The sequence below is a fragment of the Ahaetulla prasina genome, chromosome 4 (genome assembly GCF_028640845.1).
Source record: "Ahaetulla prasina isolate Xishuangbanna chromosome 4, ASM2864084v1, whole genome shotgun sequence".
Taxonomy (NCBI): domain Eukaryota; kingdom Metazoa; phylum Chordata; class Lepidosauria; order Squamata; family Colubridae; genus Ahaetulla; species Ahaetulla prasina.
This window is the reverse complement of record NC_080542.1, coordinates 20429769-20456228: the sequence shown is the minus strand read 5'-3', so window position 1 is coordinate 20456228 and position 26460 is coordinate 20429769. Positions and strand designations below refer to the sequence as shown.

Here is a 26460-nt window from a genome sequence, read left to right as displayed (position 1 = left end):
CAACTGCCGTTTCCGCGATGCCCTGTGCCACAGGTGTGAGAAGAAGGGTCATCTAGCCTGCTTATGCAGAGCAATGCAACCAATTCAACCTTCCCGCCAGAGAGATTGCGTGGAATGGTAGCCGGCCAGCCAGCCGCCATTTCAACGCAGGTGCGGCCAAAATGGCCGCCCCAAAAAGAGCACGAATTCAAACCAAGTCACAATTGGCCAGGCAAACTCAAGACCCAAAGACAAAATGTTCACAATGATCGGCATTGATGGACAATGGATCAAGATGGAGATCGACACCGGATCATCCATCACAATCATCTCCTGGAACACAGTCCAAGGGTCACTTCCGCACATCAAAAAACATCGACTACAACCCCAACTTCTCCAGGTGTGCGACTTCCAGGGAAACTGAGTTCCCATAGAAGGTGTCGCTACCGTCAACGTTACGTATGGTCCCTACCAAAAGAAACTACCTATCACCATAGTCCGGGGTCATCTCCCGAGCCTCCTGGGCTGGGATTGGATCCGAGCTCTGGGAATGGGTCTCTACGGGGTCAGGGAGATCCAAACCAACTACGAGAGCATGAAGGACGACCTGCTATGTGAATTCCAGGACGTCTATGCTGGAACCCTGGGCAAGTACGTGGGGACCCCTATCACATTCAACCTAAACCCTGGAATAGCCCCTATCAGACTTAAAGCTAGGCGAGTGCCTTTTGCCCTCAAGCCAAAAATAGACAAAGAGCTGGACAAACTAGTCCAGCAGGGGATTCTCATTCCCAATGACCATGCTCAATGGGAAACCCCCATAGTAACCCCCATCAAGTGTGATGGGTCCATCTGCATCTGCGCGGATACAAAGCGACCCTAAACAAGGCACTACAAAAGAGTGCTTATCCAGTGCCAATAGTGCAGCACCTACTGCACTCCCTGGGACCAGGAAAGATTTTCGCAAAACTTGATCTGGCCCAAGTTTACCAACAACTTCCTGTCGATGATGCCACAGCAGAGGCACAAACCATTGTAACTCATAGAGGTGTTTTTAAATGCACCAGGTTAAAATTCAGGGTCAGTGTTGCCCCGGGACTTTTCCAAAACCTAATGGAGAGACTGCTGCAGGGAATCCCGGGAGTGGTGCCCTACTTTGATGATGTCTTAGTGTCGGCAGACCATTATCAAAACCAGACTCCAGGAAGTCCTGACCATATTTAGAACCGCAGGACTTCACCTGAAACTAGAAAAATGCCAAATTGGGGTGCCATCCGTCGAATTTCTGGACTACAGAATCGACCAGGCTGGCATTCACCCCACCGAAACTAAAATCAAGTCAATCAGGGAGGACCCACCCCCAGAGACAAAACTGAATTACAAGCCTTCCTGGGACTCTTAAATTTCTATGCTATTTTCCTGAAACACAAAGCTACAATATCAGAGCCCCTTCATAGACTCCTAGCAAAAAACATCCCCTGGGTCTGGGGCAAGGCAGAAGCTGAGGCATTTGCAGGAATCAAGGGACTTCTAACTGGAGACAGCCTTTTGCTAAAATATAACCAGATACTTCCCCTAGTACTTGTTTGCGACACATCCCCTTTTGGAGTGGGTGCTGTCCTTAATCATCAGCTGCCCAACAGCTCAGAAGCACCCATCGCTTACTTTTCCAGAACCCTGTCCAGCCCTGAGCGGAACTATAGTCAGCTGGACAGGGAAGCCCTGGCAGCTGTGGCTGGAGAAAAGAACTTCCACGAATATCTATTTGGAAGGAAATTCGAACTCGTCACCGACCACCGCCACCTACTAGGACTGTTGGCAGGAGACTGACTAACCCCCATCGCAATGTCACCTAGACTAATGAGATGGGCAATTTCCTTGGCTGCTTATTACTACACCTTAGTCCACCGCCCCGGCAAGTACTTAAGCCATGCCGATGCTCTTAGCAGATGCCCACTCCCGATGCTGGTGGATGATCCAACCCCAAGGAAACTGGCACTGCTCATTGACTCTGTGACCCTGGGGCCACTGACTTCGGCCGGACTGGCTAAAGCATCGTGGCGCGACATGACCATCAAAATTGTCATGGGCTAGGTGCAAAGAGAATGGCCCAAAGGGAGGCTGACAGAAGAGTTCAAGCAATTCGAAACCAGGCAAACTGATCTTGCCACCCAAGGGGGTTGTTTGTTATGGGGAGACAGGGTAGTGGTGCCAACTGCTTTACAGACCAGAGTTTCAGAAATGTTGCATGAAGGACACCCGGGTAATGTTCGCATGAAGGGTCTTGCCAGGAGCTACGTCTGGTGGCCCAAAATGGATGCGGATATTGAGGCTTGGGTTGCCCAGTGTTCACCATGCCAAGAGTCCAGACCCAATCCCCCAGCTGCCCCAATCAGGGATTGGGAACGCCCCCATAGCCCCTGGTCCTGCATCCACATTGACTTTGCCGGACTATTCCACGGTCAAACCTTCCTTATAGTCGTAGACACTTATTCCAAATGGTTGGAAGTATTCCTCATAAAATCCACCACAGCAGAATCTGTGATCAGGGTTCTCCGGAGGCTATTCGCCACCCAGGGGCTTCCCGACACCCTTGTTTCCGATAACGGTTCCCAATTTACTTCCCTTCAATTCGAGGGGTACCTGGCAGCGTTAGGAATCCGCCATGCCCTCTCTGCACCCTACAAACCGGCCACCAATGGATTGGAAGAGAGATTTGTCCGATCCACCAAGGAGGCATTGGCACTCCTGGGGACTGGCAGGAGAGAATTGACATTGTTCTCACAGCCCAACATGGCACACCAAATTCGGTCACGGGTCTAAGCCCGCCTGAACTCCTTATGGGGCAAAAGCCACGTTGCACCCTCGACCACCTCAACCCAAACTACTCCCCTGACAGGTACCGGGGGAGGGGAGGGCACAAGGGAGTTCCAAACTGGCGACCCAATCTTCGCAAAAAACCATGCCAAAGGCCCCACATGGGTGGCCAGCAGAATAACCGGAAGAACCGGCCTGAAATCATACACAGCAGACATGGGGAATGGCAGAATCAAACAAAAACACAGATCAAATTCGAAAACAAACAACCCAAATAACACAAAAACCAGGCCCTAACTTCCATCCAATTACTTCAACAGCTAACTCAAACCCGAGGGAACCGGATGACTTATCTGACGACTTCAGTGTCCAGCACTGCTCGGGTCCATCCGCAATTCCGGCCGACGTCCCAACAGCTAATAATTCACAAGGGCTTGAAGAAATAGCCGCCAATAATCCACAACAAAGGGCCCCAATGGAAGAGCTGGGAGGAGCCAGAAGCACCTTCGACCAGCATCTTCCCCCGCCAAAACTGAATTGCGCAAGTCAAGTAGACGCAAGGAACGCCCTGGCTACTTGCACAATTACATATGCTAATTCATGCAAGAGCGCGGCAAAGTGCATTCGGGGGGCGGGGGAAGAGTGTTGTGTATGCTAGTGTTGGTGGGTATTCCAGGCGGGAAAACATTCAAATCCTATTGGCTAACACCTGGCCAGATGTGTATAAAAAGAAGACCCTCTACCTGTATCTGCTGAAGTCTCACTCTAAATAAAAGAGCTGTTGTCACTGGTCTGGTCTCGTGTGTTCTCCATCACCCAATTTAACAATCATGATCACCTTTTGCAAACTTTTGACAAGCAAAGTCAGTGGGGAAGCCTGATTTGCGTTACCAACTTAACAACTGCAGTCATTCACACTGTGGCAAGAACAGTTGCAAAATGGGGCAAAACTCACTTAACAAATGTCTCAGCAACAGAAATTTTGGGCTCGGTGGTGGAAGTAAGCTGAGTGCTACCTGAGGATATCCAACCACTATAGCAGTCAATTCAAAAATCTGTGATTAAAACAAAATATGGATGAGAGACTCGGAGTGTGGATAATTGAAGTTATTTTAGACAAGAAATGGAGGATCTGTGTAAGTGGACAATCGGTCTGTAGTGAGGCAAGGAAAGAAATTCTCATAGCTATCTTTAGGAGTGTCTGCTCTTGACTGTGTGTCTCCCAAGTAACAGCTGAACCAGCGATCCCAAAAAGGAAATTTTCTCAAGGACATTGGATACCTTGAGCTCAGAGGGAAGGAGGGGGGAAAAGAAGGGAGAAGATGGAATACAGAAGTTCTCTTGGCATGCTGGATCTTCCATGCTCATGTTTGAAGCTTTCCTGTATCTCAACAGAGGGGATCAATGGAATCTGCTATCCTGGTGTCCTAAGCAGGAAGAAGGCTGATGCCCAGACCAGTACGAACTTCCAGGCCAACATTAGCGATGAGTTGTCCAATCATGCTAATAAATGTCTAGATCCTTAGTTAAAGACTAGCCAACAAGCCTTAAAATCCATGGATTGGCTTAAATTTCAGACCAAAAGTTGTTTTAAACTTTGCAGATCCTGCTCTATCAAATCTGACAAATTCAGGATCTCTGACATTCTTTGACACTTAAAAAAAAATATGCAATTTTATATACCCGAAGTTTTGCTGTGATGAATTCTAAATGTGTATGCCTTAAAGAAATGTTGTATTTGTGCGATTGTTTTCCTTTTGGTTTCTTCTATGGATCAATTTTTGAGCAAGGAGTTATCCTATAACTGGATTCATATATTGACCAAAAACATATTTGTAGAACCAGGGTTAATTGGTAGATTGGCAAGCCATAATCAAGCAAACCATAGTAAGGGGTGTGGAGGGGGGGGCGTTGTGAGCTCATCTTCTTTGGATTTGGAGCTGGGTTACCACTGATCCCCAGAATAATAAAGGCTGTTGAATTATGGACTATCAAACCTAATGGACTTACCCTGTCTCCAAGAAAGGACTTGGCCTTCTTGCGTTCCTCTGGTGTCTATTTCTAGTTACCCCCATCCATCCTCCACCCACCCAAACTTGAAGATGTGACTATAGTTAGCAGTCCCGCCTCCCTCTGAGGGAGCCTATATAACCCCAGGGGAATTCACAGCCAAGTGTCTAGGCTGTTTGCCCTTCTGGCCCCTGGGACATCCCCATCGCATCCACAGCTGCTGTTCACCCATTTACCTGCCCACTGAGAGAACATGGTAAGTGAGGAAAAATCGGATGCGCAGGCAAGAGCGTGGTAGATGTCTAAGGAAATCAGGGACTATCGGTCCAAAGTAGTGGAAAATGTATAACACCAAGGAATTTTTTTTTTAAAAAGTAGAATCGTATCTTGATCTGCTTTTTTAAGCCGAGCACTAGAATAGGGAAGCTTCTCAAATGTTCTTGATGAAAGATAAAACCAGCAAAAGGAAGGTGTAAAAAGGAGTAAAATTTATTTAGCCATTTTTTAAAAAAATCCTCCAGTTCAGCATTTTCTTCTATATATTTGAGTGAATTTTGAGTATTTTCAATTAGGACGTTTTAAGATATCTGGACAAGAGGGATATATGTGTTAAAAGGAAGCTTTGGCACTGTTAGAGAGACTGGGAGGGCTATGAGAACCCAAAGGCATTTCTGCTATTTTGAGATGGGGAAGGAAACTTGGAAAAGCTGAAGCCATACAGACTATCTGATTACTGTCTTATGGGTGATGATTCGACATCTATCGTTCTGTTTCATTTTCTTCACTTTCTGAAATGGATCTGATCTTGCACATGTATCCCATCCCAAGCCGTCTTTCTGCTTAATAATACTTGGTATTATTTGGCTTTGCATGTTCAATCTTATAGATGAATCCCTTCAAATTCCTGAATAACTTCATAATGCTCTTCTTGAATAATATAGCAGGATGCTTTATTACACATCTTTCGGTTCTTTGCCTTTGCATTTTTTTTCCAAAAAGGAACAAAGGGTGGCTGGACAGCTGCTGAGTAGACAGTAGCCTCTGAGTCAGACTCCTCAAGGCACCACAAGATCCAGACAAAGGAAGCTACAACCTGTCTGGGGTTTTTTTTTTCTCCATATGAGAAACAAGGAATACACTTTTTAAAAACATTTCCTTCGCCCTTGAAGTTTTGTTGTATGCCTGGTGCACCTCTTTTCTGAAAAGCCACATCTGACAAAATGTAGGAGTGAGTAAACTCTGTAAGATGTGTTTTTAGAGCAATCCTTCCAGAACATTCCTGTTAAGTCTGGCCATGGTGAGAAGACAACCTGCAATAGTTTGGACTGTTTACTCTTTCAGGACCTCATTTCTTGATGCTAAAAGATTAGTTTGTCAGCATGCAGATATATATTAGCTTTCTCCACCTGAGGCCTCCAGCCTACAATCTCATCATCACTAGCCATGCCCCTGTCCCTTGTTATAACGGTTTCCAAAATTTTACTGGGTTTTTATATCTGACCAATTGAGTGTGATCAGAGGATTGAAATGCATTTATTATTTCTAGCCAATACCCCAAAGTTCGTACTTTTGCTCTGGTTCATGAAAAAGACCCGCTTAGATTTCCTGGATCTTCAGGTTCTCATTCCATTTTTACCTTGCCACCCTTGTCCCATCTTTGGCTCTTCCTAGAAGTAACACTCATATCAGTTTTCAGGAATTGAGGATCAAGAAAGAGCCACTCTGTAGAAAGGAGATTCTTGAAATTATCTCCAGATAATCAGTCTTTCTAAATAACTTCCTGTGATGTAGATCACAATCCTATATATCCTATAGTCTATATATAAAATAACTTTGTTCACATATTTGACAAGGTTGAAAGAGAAAGAAATTTTATGTTTTTCTTTTCATGTATGGGTTAAATTTGCGAAACCAGCTAGAGTTATGTATATGACTACATTGGATATAGTTCACCCCTTCCCCTCTTTTCTATTAGGTATACCAATTTTGGATTAGTGCTATTTTCTGAAACAGTTGTCATTTATCATCAAATTGGTCTTGTTCATACATGTTTTATTTGCCCAGGCTATCATTTTAAAAGAGGTTACAGGACCCCTGTATATTATATCAATTATATATTACTTATTAACTTAAAAATTGCAAAGTGATTTTGAGGAAGATAAAAATTAAACCCACGTACAACATAGTTGCCTTAAAAAAAAGATCACCCTCATGGAAATTCGTTGTTAGAAACCTGAAATGAAGACTTTGAAAAGATGCATTAAACTTTTATCAACTCCATGTTTGTATAGAAAGTAAGAGTAGATGCTTCTCAAACCAAAGTATACACTTTCTTTAAAATAACAAATATTAATGTTTCTCCCCAATGTTCCAAGTTTTCAAACTTTTGCTATAGCAGTAAAATTGTTTGTTGGGTTCTCCTTAACGGATATACATCTAATATAAAAGGACATTTAAAGGAAGTTTTAATTAAGTTAAACTAAATAATATTTTCTGATCTTTAGTAAGGTTCCCTGCCCCTGAAGGCAAAAATGTAGAAAACGATCACGGATGGCTTACATAATCAAATTCAGGAACCTTCTTAGTTATATTCCTTAGAGTCTACTATAACTGAAGCCGTTTATACGTTTGCAAAACCATACAAATAAGTAACTCTAGAAACTCTGCATGGTAGGAACCCTTTCTTAATAAGATCTCATGTCACTGATGAATTGATTGCTTACACATTGTCAAAAAAGAGAAAATGCATCAGGATAAAGCAGGACCAAAGGTTCTGGTTGTGTCACATTTGCAGAGAGAAAGGTACTAAACTATAAATCAGTTCTACAATTTAAGTTGAAGGATAATTCATTTAATTGTAAAGAGGAAGCTGTGATTAAGTTACCTATGTATTTCCTTAATCAATGATGTCTGTGCTAGGACTTGCTGGATCCCGTACCACTGGTTTACTCCTTTTTTTCCCATTCATCTAGTTTCAACTTTGAATAAAGATTCTCACCTATAAAAGTGGGAGGCTTGGTTGCCCTAGATAAGGATGCAGTGAGCTGGCTGATCTTAAATGCCCATCTTTCTTCTCTTACAGGCACCCAAGAAGGCAAAGAGAAGGGCAGCAGAAGGAAGCTCCAATGTCTTCTCCATGTTTGACCAAACGCAGATCCAGGAGTTTAAAGAGGTAAGAACAAGAACAAAGATGGATGTGGGGAGGGGTATGATCCATTAGGAAATACCACAAATGTAGTGATGCCATTAAAGGAGGACTTCGGGGTAAATTAATGGATCCCAATGAGCATTGTCCAGGAGCACTACCCAAAATTGACATTCTAGGAGTTATATAGGAATATATAGGAATAAATTTTAAGAACAAAGCTTCACGAACTAGTCAATTCAGATTCTGTCTTCCTTTTGAAAAACATTGCTGACTAATCACAGAAATTTTGGCTGTTATAACAGAACCTAATTAAATGTTTCAGGTGAGCCTGTTTTACATATGCCGGTAGGTCCAGTTCAGTGTATCCCAATTTATTGTATGATTCCCAGCTACATTTTCTCAACTTCAGCAGAAGTAACTAAATATAAATGATCTAGGTAAGTTATAGAGGCATTTTTAAAACATAATTTACCTCAAGAATCCACATGTGGATATCTGTTCATGTATGGATTTGGTGGTGGTTTGATTTGAGCCTGAACTGTTACAAAAATAGGGATTTGTTCTTGAAATTATGCCTGCCAAATAGAGGCCCACCATTCATTAATTTTCCTTTCTTTTGTCTTTTATATAGTTCTATTGTTGAACATGAATGTTTATAAGTTTTAAAGACATTTTCCTAATTTTATTGTCCATTCCAATATGGATTGAATTACTGCTTCCATTGTTCACAGATAGAATGGTTGTTGATTGGGAATAATGGACTTTATTTTTTGCCACATCTGAGGTGCCACTTTAAAGAAGGCTATTGTGAAGAACGTTCTGGAGAGGGAAAGTGGAAATCCATAGATATTATTGGTGGACCAACCCTTTTCAAAAATGTTCTTCTGTCTCCTTATGATAATGTAGACTGAATGCTAGCTTATTTTTGTTTTCTTCAGTAAGTCAAGATTAAGCAAGCCATGAATTCTTGTGATGTGTAAAGCAGGACAAAAATTGGGTTTGTAGACCATGAGTAATGGCTTATTATGATGTGTAAACATGACCATATTTTGGAAGAGCCAAAATAATGAGCAACTATGATTATATGTCTCCATAAAATCCTACTTTGGAGCTTAGAACCTATTAACTGTGCATGGAAGATCAGCTTTTTACCTGCTATTAAAGTTGTTTTTCCTTTCCCAAGGGTAATTCCAGGTTATTCTCCTTAGGACACTTGTTCTTTAAATTAATTTGGATTTTGAATAGAAATTCTCACCTATAAAAGTGAGAATGAGGACCAGATTTCCATATGGAGATATTCTCTTCTCCTCGCCACTTAAATTCTTAATCTTCATTTCAGAGGAACATTTTTTGCCCTTTGGCAGGCAATAGACCTCTACACACACACACCACCCCAAAGTTGATGGTGTTTCCTTTCCAAGGCCCTTGCAATGCAGCAGGGTCTATTTTGGGTGAAGGAGGACTGAGCAAAGAGGTGACATCTGTGCTTGGATGAAGCAAATGGCAGAGCCTTACAAGGAGATCTTTGGAAACCCATTCTGGCTGGCTAGTTTGTGGGGAGGAGGAGGAGGAGATGAGAAGCCTCCTGATTTCTATAAAAAATAAAGCCTGAAGGTCTTTCAGTCTTAAAATATCGATCAACTATAAAGGAGACCAAAGCTACATTAGAAGTAGAGTTGGTAGCAAACTACCATAGCAGCTCCTTTGGATTTTCTTCTTTTTCCTGCAATCTATGTCTGTGCTTCTTTGTTTTTTGAGAGCCTTCTGCTTTTAAAAATATGAGAGGACAGATCAGTTCTTGCAATGTGCATATTTAATTGTATGTGTCACCTGCCCTTCCTTCAGAAAACCCAAAGAACCCTTCTTTCTCCCCTTCTTGTTACTTTTCTCCACAAACATGCTGTGAGACTGGTAATACTGAAGATCACCTGTAAATCTTTGTGGCAGGATGGAATTCATCTCCCCTTAGGCTTCAGGTGCTTCAGGTGGGCTCCTGCGTTGTACAATAATCCTGATGTAATCATGGAATTTCCGGAGGACTAGTTGATGATTTTCTTCATTTTAATTCTTTTGCCCTTCCTACTATTCCTTCTGCCATTTTTACGTTTTCCATAATTTGCTAAGGGTGAAAAGATTACATTTCTACTTGGTGGAAGTAGAGTCCACTGAGTAGATCTGTGGTGGAAACACAGTCTCTTGTCCCAGAGCCCCCAGGTTTATACTGCTGAAATCTATAGGCATTTTTTGGCATTTTTTAAATGAAATAAAATTGGCCCATAAAATAAATGAGTATCTAATCCAAAACTGCAATTCCCATTATAGGAATGGTGTGAATTTAAGTAACATCATGAAAGGGAATGAAGTTTGGGAAGGTTGCTTAAATACGAGCTAGCAGAAGTAACAATCTTGATATTTAGATCTAGGGATACCAGATCTGGATGAACATTCACTGGACGGCAGGAAGGATTTAAAAAAACACCTAATTATTGAAAATTATCTAGCAAGCATCAGGATTTTTGCAGCCCAGGTTAATACTGGGTTCAGCTACTCATTTCTCCTTGGCCAGTTTGCCTCTTCGGGGAGCAATCAACTGCTTTTTGAGCTCTGCCTTTGTTGAATTCCATCCTGGATGGAATCTGTTTGGAGAGATCCTGCCATCTGGAACAGTGAAGAGGATGAACTGATGATTTGATTCAGAATGAAGTTGTGTGTCATACATAGTATTTTTCTAACTAAAATATTTTTTAGACTTTTGTGGGAAACGGTAGGTTTGCCATCAAGATTTCTGGGCAGCCTTGGTTGTCTTTGAATTGCTTCAGAATATCCTTTTATGCTTTTGTACTTAGAATGTAATTTCCTCAGAGTAGACGATCTTTCTCATCTTTATTCAGCAAATGCTGAGTAAAAGGCAACTGGTCTGCTTTTTTCTTGAGGAAGAAGAAGAAGAAAACATTTTGCTTCTCATCCAAGAAGCTTTATCAGTTGTCATGGTGGGGGGCATCACATCACCCGCTGTCACAAGTGATGAGGAATGAAATGTTTTCTTCTTTTTCCTCAAGGAAGTCCAGTTGCCTTTTGAAAAAGCACCTTTGAGATAACTATGACTTGGATGACTGAGAATCTCCACAGACAAGTGCTGAGTACATTGCTGACACCAGGGTACTGATGTTACATTAGCTCTCTCGGCTTCCACCCAAAGTAGTCAGATCCTTTCCTTTGTGTGAGTGTGTAGGGTGGTGGTGGTTAACATGAGTTGGAAAAGCTTCCTGAGGTACTTCTCCAGCCAACATCCAAATTACAACATTAGATGGTTGAGATGATGCAACTTCCACTCCACCAAGTTTATAGTTTCCCCCTTCTTTCATAGTATAGAGAATCCATATTGCTCTTCAGACCAGGGCTGAATTCACACTACATGCTGAGCCTGAAAATCTGAGAAACAAGCCTAGTTTCACCACCATTTTTATTCACACATTGCTCCTCAAGCAGTATTTTAACTTGATTTATTGGCCTTTGGGATACACAAAAAAAAGTGGAATTTGAAATCCAGATTGATTACAGATTACAATTTTGACTTTCTTGTACCCTAAATGGTAGCCATTCTATGTTTGCACAACATAGTAAACATTACACTTGGATTAAGAGCCTCATCTCTCAGATGGCAAGGACTTGCCTGACAGGGTAGAGGCTTTTTGACTGAGTTTGCCCTGCCAATGCAGCCCCTTTCAATTTGCTAAATTCTAACATTTTATTTTTATTTGGAAAGAGATAGGCACTTAGCATTTAGCAAAAAAGAAGAAAAAAAAGGAGGGGAGGAGTGAATTCCATCATTGCCTGCCAGCCTTTGGAGACCTCATCAACAGCCCCTTCAGAATGTACCACCTGTCCCCTTAGGGAGGGCTTGGGGTTTAATATGAGACAGTTTAAGATTGTTCACATTCCTGGCAGAAGTGAAGAAGGATATCATATGACAGGTGTTTCCAGGGCACAGCTGCAGAAAAGGGAGGGGGGAGAGGAGGATTGCACTAGCTGGAGTTAACCCATGTTTCCTTATAATGAATTGCTAGATAAGCAGATAAATAGACAAACCACTGAAGTCTTTTTTTATATCCAGTTCAGAATGTTTATTAAAATACTTTAAATTGTCCAGTAAACCTTTTTTTTTTTTTAGGGCAAAATTTTTATTTTCCATAATAATTCCCACAATTTGACCAGTGTACAATACAATCACATATCCAACAATCAATCCTATACTCAAACTATACTCAATCAGGCTGCTCGACCGCCACTCCCTCCCTTAATCCTTTCTACCCTTCTCATCCTTCTTCGACTTTCCCCACCATCCTTCTCCTCACTTTCCTACTTCCCCTCCTCTTTCCCACTTCTCACTACCATCCTTTCTAACCCTCTATCTTCTCCTTCTTCTTCTCCTCCTATCCTTTCTTCTCTCTCCCTTCTTTCCTACCTACCCACCTGCCTACCTACTTTCTTCCTTCTTTACTCCTCTTTCCTTACCCTTTCCCTTCGGGAGTGGTTACCGAGCAGTCCCGACTTTACACCATTCCAACTTGTTTAATTCTACCATTATTCCTGTACAATGGCAACCAATCAATTTATAGTCTTCCCTCCCCCATTCCCCGAGACTTCCCAGAACAGAATACAGGGTATTGTAACTAACAAACATAATCTAAAATATAACATAAAACATATTCCATTTCACACCATTACACTATCAATTCCCTTCTTTCTTAAACTAATACATAGCAATTCCTAATTTCACTCAAAAACTAATTGATATTTTTTAATCTGATACTTATTTTGAATATAATCAATCCACTTCCTCCATTCCAAAATATATTTTTCTTGTGTACAGTCTTTCAAGTAGGCAGAAATTTTTGCCATTTCTGCTAAATTTGATACTTTACTAATCCATTCTCCAATTGTAGGTAAGTCTTCTTTCTTCCAATATTGTGCAATCAATAGTCTTGCAGCAGTTATTAAGTTCAAAATCAGTTTTGTCTCTATAACAGTGCAATCTGGAATTATTCCTAATAAAAAGAACTGTGGAACAAACTTGATCTTCTTTTTCAAAATGTTCTGCATAATCCACCATATTTTTAATCCAAAAGGCTTTAACTTTTTGCAAGTCCACCATATATGATAATAGGTAGCATCCTCACAATCACATCTCCAACATTTTGCTTTCACATTTGGATACATACATGACAGTTTTTAGGATCTAAATGCCATCTATAAAACATTTTATAAAATTTTCTCTTAAATTTTGTGCTTGTGAATTTAACATTCCTCACCCAAATTTTTCCCATGTTTCTAACATTATAGGTTGTTGAAAATTTTGTGCCCATTTTACCATACAATCTTTAACCAACTCCATTTCTGAATCAATTTCAACCAATACATTATATAATCTCTTTATATGCTGTTGACCTTGATCTTTTATTTGTTTTACCAAATTATCATCACTTTGCCTTAGACCAATTTTCTGATCTATTTTCCATCTAGATTGCAATTGTCCATACTGGAACCATGTATAATTTCTCCTTCATCCTCAATTTCTCCTAGATTTTAACTGTAATTCCCTTTTTCCATAGTCAAAAGCTCTTTGTAAGTGATAACCTCCATTTTTTGTAATATATTTATATTCTCTATCATATGTCTGGGGATGGTCCATATTGGTATCTTTCCATCTAACTTATATTGATATTTTTTCCAAATCCTCAACAAAGCACTTCTGACCATATTATTCTTAAATGTCTTATCAATTTTCTTGTCATATATTACATATGCATGCCATCCATATAACAAACCATAACCTTCTATATTCAAAATCCTTTCCTCTGTTAAATTAATCCAATCAGAAATTAAAGCTAAAACAACTGCATCATAGTACAATTTCAAGTTAGGCATTTTTAAACCCCCTCTTTCCCTAACATCTTGCATTATTTTTAACTTTATCCTCGGTTTTTTACCCTTCCATACATAATTATTAATCCCTTTTTGCCATTCTTGTAAATTTGCATCTTTCTTCAATATTGGAATTATTTGAAACAAAAATAAAAATCTAGGCAAAACATTCATTTTTATAGCTGCCGCTCTTCCCAACAATGATAATTGTAACTTCTTCCATTTCTCCATTTCTTTAATTACTTTTCCCCACAATACCTCATAATTATTTTTATATAATTTTACATTCGATGCTGTAATGTATACTCCTAAGTATTTAAGCTTTTTAACTACTTCACATCCAGTTATTCTGTCTAATTCTTCCCTCTGATGTGTATTCATATTTTTAATTATCATTTTTGTCTTCTGTTGATTCACTTTAAACCCAGATACCTTACTATATTGATCAATTGTCTCCATCAAATATACAGCTGAATGTAATGGTTGAGATAAAGAAACAACCAGATCATCTGCAAACGCTCTTAATTTATAATCTTGATTTTTAATTCTAATTCCTTTTATTCGATCTAAACCACGTATCTTACTCAATAATATTTCCAAAGTTAGAATGAATAATAATGGTGACAAGGGACATCCTTGTCTAGTCCCTTTCTCAATCTTGAAAGATTCTGTTAATCCACCGTTTACTATTATTTGAGCTGTTTGCTTTTGATATATAGCCTTAATTGCTTGAATAAAATAATCTCCAAATTGCATTTTTTCTATTACTTTAAACAAAAACTGCCAATCCAATCTATCAAAAGCTTTTTCTGCATCCAAAAAGAAGAATGCTGCTGAAACCTGGCTGTTTCTTTCCAAATATTCAAGTAAATTTACAATTTGTCTCATATTATATCTCATCTGTCTCCCCTTAATAAATCCTGATTGATCATTATGAATTAATTGATTCATCAGTGGCATCAATCTATTCGCTAGTATCTTAGCAAATATCTTATAATCAGTATTTAAAAGCGATATTGGCCTATAATTCTCTGGTTTAACACCATCTCGATCTTCTTTAGGTATTAATGAGATAAAAGCTTTCCTCCATGAAGGAGGAGCTTCTCTCCCTTTGTATTCTGTTAAATAACTCCTTAAGTGGTACAATCATCTCATTTTGTAAATTTTTATAATAAGTAGTTGTCAAACCATCTGTACCTGGTGCTTTATTCACTTTAAGCTGCTTAATTGCAAACACTATTTCCTCTGAAGAAATTAATTGATTCAACTCTTCCTTTGATCTACTGTAATTTCTAAGATACCGTGGTCCTGTAAATATCTATCTATATCTTTATCATTAATCACATCTCTAGAATATAACTTAGTATAATATTCTAAAAAGCTTTTTAATCAAATTTTGCTGATATACTTCCTTACCTCTATATTCTATTTTATCAATTATACGTTGTTTCTGTTTCTTTCTTAATAAATCCTGATTGGTCATTATGAATTAATTGATTCATCAGTGGCATCAATCTATTCGCTAGTATCTTAGCAAATATAATCAGTATTTAAAAGCGATATTGGCCTATAATTCTCTGGTTTAACACCATCTCGATCTTCTTTAGGTATTAATGAGATAAAAGCTGTCCTCCATGAAGGAGGAGCTTCTCCTCCCCTTTGTATTCTGTTAAATAACTCCTTAAGTGGTACAATCATCTCATTTTGTAAATTTTTATAATAAGTAGTTGTCAAGCCATCTGTACCTGGTGCTTTATTCGCTTTAAGCTGCTTAATTGCAAACACTATTTCCTCTGAAGAAATTAATTGATTCAACTCTTCCCTTTGATCTACTGTAATTTCTAAGATACCGTGGTCCTGTAAATATCTATCTATATCTTTATCATTAATCACATCTCTAGAATATAACTTAGTATAATATTCTAAAAAAGCTTTTTTAATCAAATTTTGCTGATATACTTCCTTACCTCTATATTCTATTTTATCAATTATACGTTGTTTCTGTTTCTTTCTTAATAAATATGCTAACCACCTTCCAGGTTTATTAGAATTATTAAACAAATTATGTTTTGCATATTGTAAATTAGTTGCCACCTGATCTGCCATTAACATATTAAATTGTCCTCTTAATATATTTATTGACTCTTTTATTTTACTATCTCCTGGATTACATACCAATAACTGCTCCTTCCTTTTAATTTCCTCTTCTAATTCTTTTCGCCTTTTGTGCAGTCTATTTCTATATTTATTATTCATCTCTAATAAAATTCCCCTCATATAAGCTTTGCTGGTGTCCCAAACTATCTCTATAGGTGTCCCTTTATCCATGTTCAAAGAAAAAAATTCCTTCATTAGAGTTTTACATTCATTTACATTTTGTTCATATTTAAACAAGTTCTCATTCATCCTCCACGACCTCCTGGCCTCTTTTTCCCGATCTAGCTCAATCCATACCGGGCTATGATCAGACAAAGTTCTAGAACAAATTTTTGTCTTCTTCACTCTGAAAAACAAATCATTAGTAATTAAAATAAAATTGATCCTAGAAAAAGATTGATGTCTGTCAGAAAAAAATGTAAAATCTCTCTCTTTTTCATTGCATTCTCGCCATACATCTCTCAATTCTAAATCTTCCATCAAATCAAAGAATGCCTTTGGCAGTTTTACACGATTGGAAATATTTCTAAGACTTCTTTTATCTTTCTGGGTATCCATCACTCCATTCCAATCACCCATTAATATATAAGTTTTATAATCCCAAGATGTTATTCTTTTATATAAAAACTTATAAAAATTTTCTTGTTGTTGATTTGGTGCATAAACTCCTATTAAAAGTATTTTTCTCCCCTCCAATAAAAGTTCAATAGCAATATATCTTCCTTGATTATCCGCCTCAATTAATGTTGCAGATAAATTACTCTTTATATAAACAACTAGTCCATTCTTCTTTTCTGTAGCAGATGCAACAAAATGTATTCCCAATTTTGAATTTATCAAATATTTCTGGTTTAATGTTCTAATATGTGTTTCTTGTAAACATACAATGTCATTTTTAAATTGCTTCAAATAATGAAATATCTTTCTTCTCTTTTGTGGGAGTTTAATCCATTAACATTCCAAGATAAAAGTCTAATTGCCATTATCAGCAATCGGAAACTTTTGAAGCACCAGCCGCAAATCATATCTTTCTTTGGGCCTTGCTCCTCCCACTGTTTCCATCTTGGTAATAGCAGATTGAGCCTGTTGAGCCTTTTCTTCTTGTTCCTTGCGTTTGACAGCTGCTCTTGTCATCCTTGGCTCTTTTGGAATCTCTGATCCCATCTTAGACACATCCAATGCTTGTAAAAGGTCTTCTTCCATTACTATCACTTCTTTTTCTTTAATTACTTTTCCCCACAATACCTCATAATTATTTTTATATAATTTTACATTCGATGCTGTAATGTATACTCCTAAGTATTTAAGCTTTTTAACTACTTCACATCCAGTTATTCTGTCTAATTCTTCCCTCTGATGTGTATTCATATTTTTAATTATCATTTTTGTCTTCTGTTGATTCACTTTAAACCCAGATACCTTACTATATTGATCAATTGTCTCCATCAAATATACAGCTGAATGTAATGGTTGAGATAAAGAAACAACCAGATCATCTGCAAACGCTCTTAATTTATAATCTTGATTTTTAATTCTAATTCCTTTTATTCGATCTAAACCACGTATCTTACTCAATAATATTTCCAAAGTTAGAATGAATAATAATGGTGACAAGGGACATCCTTGTCTAGTCCCTTTCTCAATCTTGAAAGATTCTGTTAATCCACCGTTTACTATTATTTGAGCTGTTTGCTTTTGATATATAGCCTTAATTGCTTGAATAAAATAATCTCCAAATTGCATTTTTTCTATTACTTTAAACAAAAACTGCCAATCCAATCTATCAAAAGCTTTTTCTGCATCCAAAAAGAAGAATGCTGCTGAAACCTGGCTGTTTCTTTCCAAATATTCAAGTAAATTTACAATTTGTCTCATATTATATCTCATCTGTCTCCCCTTAATAAATCCTGATTGGTCATTATGAATTAATTGATTCATCAGTGGCATCAATCTATTCGCTAGTATCTTAGCAAATATAATCAGTATTTAAAAGCGATATTGGCCTATAATTCTCTGGTTTAACACCATCTCGATCTTCTTTAGGTATTAATGAGATAAAAGCTTTCCTCCATGAAGGAGGAGCTTCTGCTCCCCTTTGTATTCTGTTAAATAACTTCTTAAGTGGTACAATCATCTCATTTTGTAAATTTTTATAATAAGTAGTTGTCAAGCCATCTGTACCTGGTGCTTTATTCACTTTAAGCTGCTTAATTGCAAACACTATTTCCTCTGAAGAAATTAATTGATTCAACTCTTCCCTTTGATCTGCTGTAATTTCTAAGATACCGTGGTCCTATAAATATCTATCTATATCTTTATCATTAATCACATCTCTAGAATATAACTTAGTATATATTCTAAAAAAGCTTTTTTAATCAAATTTTGCTGATATACTTCCTTACCTCTATATTCTATTTTATCAATTATACGTTGTTTCTGTTTCTTTCTTAATAAATATGCTAACCACCTTCCAGGTTTATTAGAATTATTAAACAAATTATGTTTTGCATATTGTAAATTAGCTGCCATCTGATCTGTCATTAGCATATTAAATTGACCTCTTAATATATTTATTGACTCTTTTATTTTACTATCTCCTGGATTACATACCAATAACTGCTCCTTCCTTTTAATTTCCTCTTCTAATTCTTTTCGCCTTTTGTGCAGTCTATTTCTATATTTATTATTCATCTCTAATAAAATTCCCCTCATATAAGCTTTGCTGGTGTCCCAAACTATCTCTATAGGTGTCCCTTTATCCATATTCAAAGAAAAAAATTCCTTCATTAGAGTTTTACATTCATTTACATTTTGTTCATATTTAAACAAGTTCTCATTCATCCTCCACGACCTCCTGGCCTCTTTTTCCCGATCTAGCTCAATCCATGATCAATCTAGCTGAATCCTTTGGCTATGATCAGACAAAGTTCTAGAACAAATTTTTGTCTTCTTCACTCTAAAAAACAAATCATTAGTAATTAAAATAAAATCGATCCTAGAAAAAGATTGATGTCTGTCAGAAAAAAATGTAAAATCTCTCTCTTTTTCATTGCGTTCTCGCCATACATCTCTCAATTCTAAATCTTCCATCAAATCAAAGAATGCCTTTGGCAGTTCTACACGATTGGAAATATTTCTAAGACTTCTTTTATCTTTCTGGGTATCCATCACTCCATTCCAATCACCCATTAATATATAAGTTTTATAATCCCAAGATGTTATTCTTTTATGTAAAAACTTATAAATTTTTTCTTGTTGTTGATTTGGTGCATAAACTCCTATTAAAAGTATTTTTCTCCCCTCCAATAAAAGTTCAATAGCAATATATCTTCCTTGATTATCCGCCTCAATTAATGTTGCAGATAAATTACTCTTTATATAAACAACTAGTCCATTCTTCTTTTCTGTAGCAGATGCAACAAAATGTATTCCCAATTTTGAATTTATCAAATATTTCTGGTCTAATGTTCTAATATGTGTTTCTTGTAAACATACAATGTCATTTTTAAATTGCTTCAAATAATGAAATATCTTTCTTCTCTTTTGTGGTGAGTTTAATCCATTAACATTCCAAGATAAAAGTCTAATTGCCATTATCAGCAATCGGAAACTTTTGAAGCACCAGCCGCAAATCATATCTTTCTTTGGGCCTTGCTCCTCCCACTGTTTCCATCTTGGTAATAGCAGATTGAGCCTGTTGAGCCTTTTCTTCTTGTTCCTTGCGTTTGACAGCTGCTCTTGTCATCCTTGGCTCTTTTGGAATCTCTGATCCCATCTTAGACACATCCAACGCTTGTAAAAGGTCTTCTTCCATTACTATCACTTCTTTTTCTTTAATTTCACCTTCCTTTCTCCTACCATCCGGAGATGGTGGACTTCCAGCTTTAAGCACATAAGCATAAAACTCTCGTGCTTTACTGACTGTATTAAGATGATGTGCTTTCCCTTCATAGTAAACTATTATACCAGTTGGGATGTCCCATCTATACTCAATCTGACGTTTTTTAAGTTCGTTCACCAAAAAAGCAAACTCCTTCCTACCTCTCAACATTTTGGGGGGAATTTCCTTTAGTATTAAAATATCTTGGCCAGCCGCTTGAATCTTGTCTCCTTTAAAAGAAGCTTGTAAAATCTCATTTCTCACTGTTCTAGTAGTAAAATAAATAACAATGTCTCTCGGAAGATTTCTTTGTCTTGCTATCCAGGAATTCACACGATAAATTTTATCAATATGAAAAGCCATATCTACTGGCCGAACTGCCAAAATCGCTGCAAAGGCCTCCGAAAAAATTTGCTTCAAATTCTCATGTTTACATTCTTTCAGTCCACGGTTCGTAAAGCAAGTTCCATAGCTCTATATTGTACCAAAACAATTTCATCATCAACTTTATCCATTTTACTTTGAACTGCCTCAATCTTATTTTCCAATTTTAAATTAACTTTCTTTATTTCTTCTACTTCCTGCTCCAGTAAAATCACATTTGATGCCAGACCCTGTACTGCTGACACCAAACCTTCTTTGACTTCTTTATTTCCAGTTTGAATTTCTAACATCTGTTTTTTCATCTCTGACATTTCTTCTGTAATTAATTTAAACTTATCTTCTATCTGGGAAGTTTGCCAATTCATAGCATCGTTAAGAGATTTTTCATAAATTCTTTCAGATTATCCTGAAGTGCTTCCAAATTTAGTGATTTTGTATCTGCTGTATGTGCTGGAGAGACTCCCGGTGTTAATGTTCCTGGGGTTTTTGTAACAGTTGACTTTAATTGTTTTGCTGCCATCTCTTAAAATTTCTCTTTAACTTAATGTTACATATAAACCTTTTAAGTCTTTTTTTTTTTTAAAAAAACCAGTCTCAGTATCTCTTCTCCCTTCTCATTACAATGTTTTAAAAAAAATTTCCAGCTGGCCTTCAGCAATAAACAGCAGACAGTGAGAATTGTAACACTTTCGTTTTCAACTGCGTAGCTCATTAAAGAACAACTGCCATTTTCGCTTTAAAGTCCAATCCAAAACTTAAAAAAAAAAATAACAGGGAATTGATTGATTACTTGCTTTTATAATTAGAGCTCTCCTGTTTCTGTTCAGTCCGGTATTATCTTCTTTAAGTTAAAATTGGTCCCGGCAGTTGGTCGCGGCAATTAGGTCTGCCGAAGCAGGAAGAAAAGCCTCAGATCTGGAGCACTTTGAAGTTCTGAGAAGGCTTAACCCTTCAAGCCCTCTGGTATCTTCCAGGAGCTCTAGGGAAGCTCTACCTCTGCTTCTTTTGCTCACCTCCTCTTCTTCTCCCGAAGAGGGGGATTTCCGAACCGCTGGACAGCTGATTGTCGCTGTCTTAGCAGTCCAACACGATCCAGAGGTTGGTGACCAAAAAGATTGCCTCCATTGCCAACGGAGCCAACCAGGAAGTCCGTCCAGTAAACCTTTGAGGGCTAAAGAACTACTACAAGTATCTTGAAATATAAACAAACATAAGTGAGCTACTATTTTGTGTCTAGGGTTCAGCGGCAGCTAGTTAATTTTTCATTCCCATCTTACCTGCTCTCTGGAATGAGGTTCTTCCTGAGATTCAGATGGGCCCACTTCTCTGTTATTTAGAAACGCCATGAAGATTTGGTTCTTCACCCAGGCCTTGGGCAAAGGAAGGGAGATCCCTCACTTTATCACTCTTCTCGTCTTTTAAGTTTTATTGATTTTATTGTAATTTGTTTGCATATTAGGGGCCTTCCAGAGTTGTTGAGTGCCAGGTGGCATACAAGTTTAACTATTCATGATGAAGATGAATACCAAAATCACTAACAGATCTTTCTTTGGCTTTATATGGTTATTATACAATACATTAATCCAAATTAAATAAAAGTATAGCTTATTGTGATACGCAAATCTAACTGGATTTGCGTATCAATAAGCTATACTTTTATGATTCTATAAAAACTGTCTTTGTTTCTTGAGTTTTTGCTGTTATGATATGGTGTTTGGAATCAAAGCTCTATCCAGTTTGCATCACTGAAGGCCAGAAGGGATTTGCACAAAATACTGGGAAGAGAGAGGAATACAGAAGTTATTCGTCATTCAAAATCCAATAATTATTTCTCCTGCCTGTTATACATCAGTTTTCACAGCCAGAATATTTTTTCCTGCAAGTTGAAATATTCTTTCTAAAAGGGTGTTTGTGGCATTCCATATGTTTGTTTAAGCCATTCCAATTCAAATTTTTAATCTTCCCAGTCCTTTTTTGAAGTTATACTGCAGCTGTATAAACAAACATTCCTACAGCTTTTCCCATGGAAGCCTAAACAATGAAGTGGGTTTTTTTTCTCTTCCAGCCGATATCTCAAATCCCAGGCAACAAAATGTCACTTGTTAATCCACAAAAATAGTTACTCCATCTTTCTCACTAAAAATGGCATTCCATATGGCTTAGCCATAAGGATGGTTGTGCTGTGAAATGGAAAAAAAATACATACTGTTATGGTAATTCAAGTGTAGGGTTTTCTGTAGTTTTCTGTAATTATTAAGTAATAAACATAGATATATACATCCAAGAACCATAAATGTTGCAGATTGTACAAGTTGTCCATTCATACATGTTCTTTTGTTAACCCAAATGAGGGATAATGTTGGGTTCTCAATTTAAAATTGGGCTACAGTTCTGACAGGCTTCTATCACTGATCACATTAACTAACAGCAATAAGAATGGAAACTCTCAGATATCTAGAAGATCGCTAATTCTTGATCCCTGATCTAATTAATTAAAACTTGATGAATACATTTGAATTTAAATGAATTAAAGGCATGAATTACAATCATCTAGAAAAAGCACTGCAGCTAAGAGTATCCATGAGGGACAAGACCAAAGCAGGCAAGCTGGTCATTGTGATCAAAGTCCCACCCTTTCATTCTACAAAGAGGCAGGACTTTAGTCATGACATAACAACTGCCTGCCATTCTGTGTACCCTATGTTGCTGGTTTTGTCCATTGGCTGCTATCCAAAACAATGATCAAAACAATTTCATCACAGGTTTCCCCTGCTGTGGGTTAATTACATGCCACTTGATATGGCAGTGATGGCAAGTGATGAACCAGTTCTCAGAAAAACAGAAAAAACTGTATTTATTGCTCCTCTTAAGAAATGAAGGCCTCTACTTTACTACACTGTGATTTGCAAAAGTTGTGACAACACAACACATATATAGTCATGTGTGGTCCTTGGTGCTCTCTGGCTTTGTTTGTTTTCTTGCAGACATTTCATTATCAAACTAGATAACATGATGTAACTTAGTTGGTAACAACTAGGTAAACTGTTTTAAAACAGCACTCCTTACTACTGATGATGTTACTTAGTTTGTTACTTAGTGTTACTTAATGAAATATCTCCAAGAAAACAAGGAAGCTCAGAGAGCACCAAGGACTCCTCATGTTAACCTTGAGCTACAAATATTCTCCTTTATTAGCATACATAGTCAGTTTAGATGTGTGTTGAGAGTGGATAGGTTTAAATCCAAAAGCTATTATAAGGTAGTTAGTTTGCCATTTTGAGATCCTGGCAACTGCTCATTTTGGTAGGACAGGGAGAGGAAGGTGAATTTTCTAGAGTTCAAACATGTTGGTTTCATGTATTATGCTATGCTATAATGTGGTGTCTTTAGTTTTTGCTTGGTGTAGCAGTTGAACCAAGCCATTGTGAATAGCTCAACAAGCCTCTTTAATGTATGAACTTGGTTAATGTATTTCTTTCTGTCCTGGTTTCTTAGGCCTTCACTGTTATTGACCAGAACAGAGATGGCATCATTGACAAGGAGGACCTGCGAGATACATTTGCTGCTATGGGTAAGTAAAAAGAGAGCAGGCTGAAACATGTAAAGTAAAGCTGGATGGATGATCATACCCTTAAATCAAATCCTCAGCAGTTAAACTTTCTTCCTTTCTGCGTAGGTCGCCTGAATGTGAAGAATGAGGAATTAGATGCCATGATCAAGGAGGCCAGTGGCCCCATCAACTTCACTGTCTTCCTCACCATGTTTGGGGAGAAGCTGAAGGGTGAGTGAGTCTCTGTTCCTTCTCAAACTTCTTCTTTATGACAGATAACCTGTTCTAGCATCTCACTATTCTTCCTGTCTTATCTCATTAGGTGCTGATCCCGAGGACGTCATCATTGGTGCCTTCAAAGTTTTGGACCCTGAGGGCAAGGGGAATGTCAAGAAGAAATTGTGAGTGTTTACCTCTCATTTCACTTCCAGCAGAAGCACTGAATCCGTTAAAAGTATATGGAGATTCTCAATTATCCAGGTCATGGTTGTCCCAAAGGTGCTTTTTCAGGAAGCAACTGCACTTGTTTTTTCTTTTGAAGATGTTTTGCTTCTCATCCAAGAAACTTCTTCAGCTCTGACAGGATAGTGGGGAATCTTGTCAGCTAAAGAAGTTTCTTGGATGACAAGCGAAATAGAATAGAATAGAATTCTTTATTGGCCAAGTGTGATTGGACACACAAGGAATTTGTCTTTGGTGCATACGCTCTCAGTATACATTAAAAAAAAGATACATTTGTCAAGAATCATAAGGTACAACACTTAATAATAGTCATAGGGAAACAGTCAATATAAATCTTATGGATACCAGCAACAAGGTTACAATCATACAGTCATAAGTGGGAGAAGATGGGTAATATGAACGATGAGAAGATTAATAGCAATGCAGACTTAGTAACTAGTTTGACAGTGTTGAGGGAATTATTTGTTTAGCAGAGTGATGGCGGTTGGGGGAAAACTATTCTTGTGTCTAGTTGTTCTGGTATGCAGTGCTCTATAGCATTGTTTTGAGGGTAGGAGTTGAAACAGTTTATATCCAGGATGCGAGGGGTCTGTAAATATTTTCACAGCCCTCTTTTTGACTCGTGCAGTATACAGGTCCTCAATGGAAGGCAGGTTGGTAGCAATTGTTTTTTCTAATTTTTTCTAATTATCCTCTGAAGTCTGTGTCTGTCTTGTTGGGTTGTAGAACCAAACCAGACAGTTTGGTTCCGAAATGTCTTCAAAAGAAAAAACAAGAAAGTCCAGTTGCTTCCTGAAAAAGCACCTTTGAAACACTGAATCCATTCAGACCTAAATCTAAAATGGCTCCTCCTCCATGTTGTAGGCACTTCGCAGTCTTCCTCCTGATTAATTGCTTAAGCAATCCATATCTTGCCATTAAATTATATTCTAGATGACAGTTGGATCAGACGTCACATATATTTAAGGCCTTTGTCACATACCATGTTTCTCTTTGTCTTGCTACAGCTTGGAAGAACTCTTGACTACCCAGTGTGACCGGTTCACTCCAGAAGAGGTAAGAAAATTTCTTTGCATCCTGCTAATGTCCCATTCTTTTCTTTATTCAATTAAGAGTCCCCTTGCCCAGATTTTTTACTTCAGTGTTATTTTTCCTTATTGTCAACAATTCAATCTAAAATCTGTAGAACAAGGAGAAAAGGAGAAAAGATAATCTGTTCTGTACTGTACTGTACTGTACTGTTTTCATTGAATCATTACATTAATTTTAAATATACATGAGGTCAGTCTGAGGCCAGAGTGAATACTGAATTTTTTTTTCAACTCAATAAGATTCTTCCAAGGATTGCATATCACTTTATTCTGTTACCACAGAATAAAAACAAATATTAACATTAACATTCTCTTTGCACGTAAGTCAGTTTAACTACAGCGAGCAAAACCATACTTGAAAATCAGAGACTGAGGGGATCAGATCAGGAAAGAAATCTATAACAATCTACATTGTTTTCTTTTAACACAAATCCAAATCCTGAATAGCACATTAAAGAAAGGATTTATGAGATACCGTTCTTTTGTTAGCCAGCCACAACTTTTCTTGGGCAGTGCCAACAAGCATGATCATCCTCTGTCATGGCTAAGGAGCCGGCTGAGGAATTCTGAGAGTTGAAGTCCACCAGTCTAAAGTTGCAAAGATTGAAGACCCCTGATTTAGATTGACAATTGAAAACATTGAAAGTCATCAGCTGCAATCCTATCACTTCTCAACATAAATCTCTCTTTCTGGCAGATCAAGAACATGTGGCACGCTTTCCCTCCAGATGTAGCTGGCAATGTTGACTACAAGAACATCTGCTATGTCATCACACACGGAGAAGACAAGGAAGGGGAATAAAACCTCTTTTTTTTTTTTCACCCTTGCTTCGTGGGGAAATCCACCTAGACACTCCCAGGCTGGGGAATTTCATTTATGCTGGTCCCTGATGATCCATATTTTGTAACCAAACAACAAACATCTCAATCTGTTATTTATTATCTTATGGGGAGAAAAATTATGCCCCCCAAAACCGATCTTATTCACTACAACTAGATTTAACCTAACTGGGACTTCACACCGTCATATGTCTTAATAAAAATGAGGACAGCTCTA

At 37.9% G+C, this 26460-nt stretch overlaps 1 protein-coding gene across 1 annotated transcript; it reads left to right on the top strand.

The window, feature by feature from the left end:
* Positions 1–4905: 4905 nt before the first annotated feature.
* On the top strand, positions 4906–26460 carry MYL11 (myosin light chain 11). Its single transcript, XM_058179467.1, has 7 exons — positions 4906–5062; positions 7889–7978; positions 23796–23871; positions 23977–24081; positions 24173–24251; positions 25320–25368; positions 26101–26460. The coding sequence occupies exons 1-7, from the start codon at positions 5060–5062 to the stop codon at positions 26203–26205; spliced, it is 507 nt and encodes a 168-aa protein (XP_058035450.1). The 5' UTR covers positions 4906–5059; the 3' UTR covers positions 26206–26460.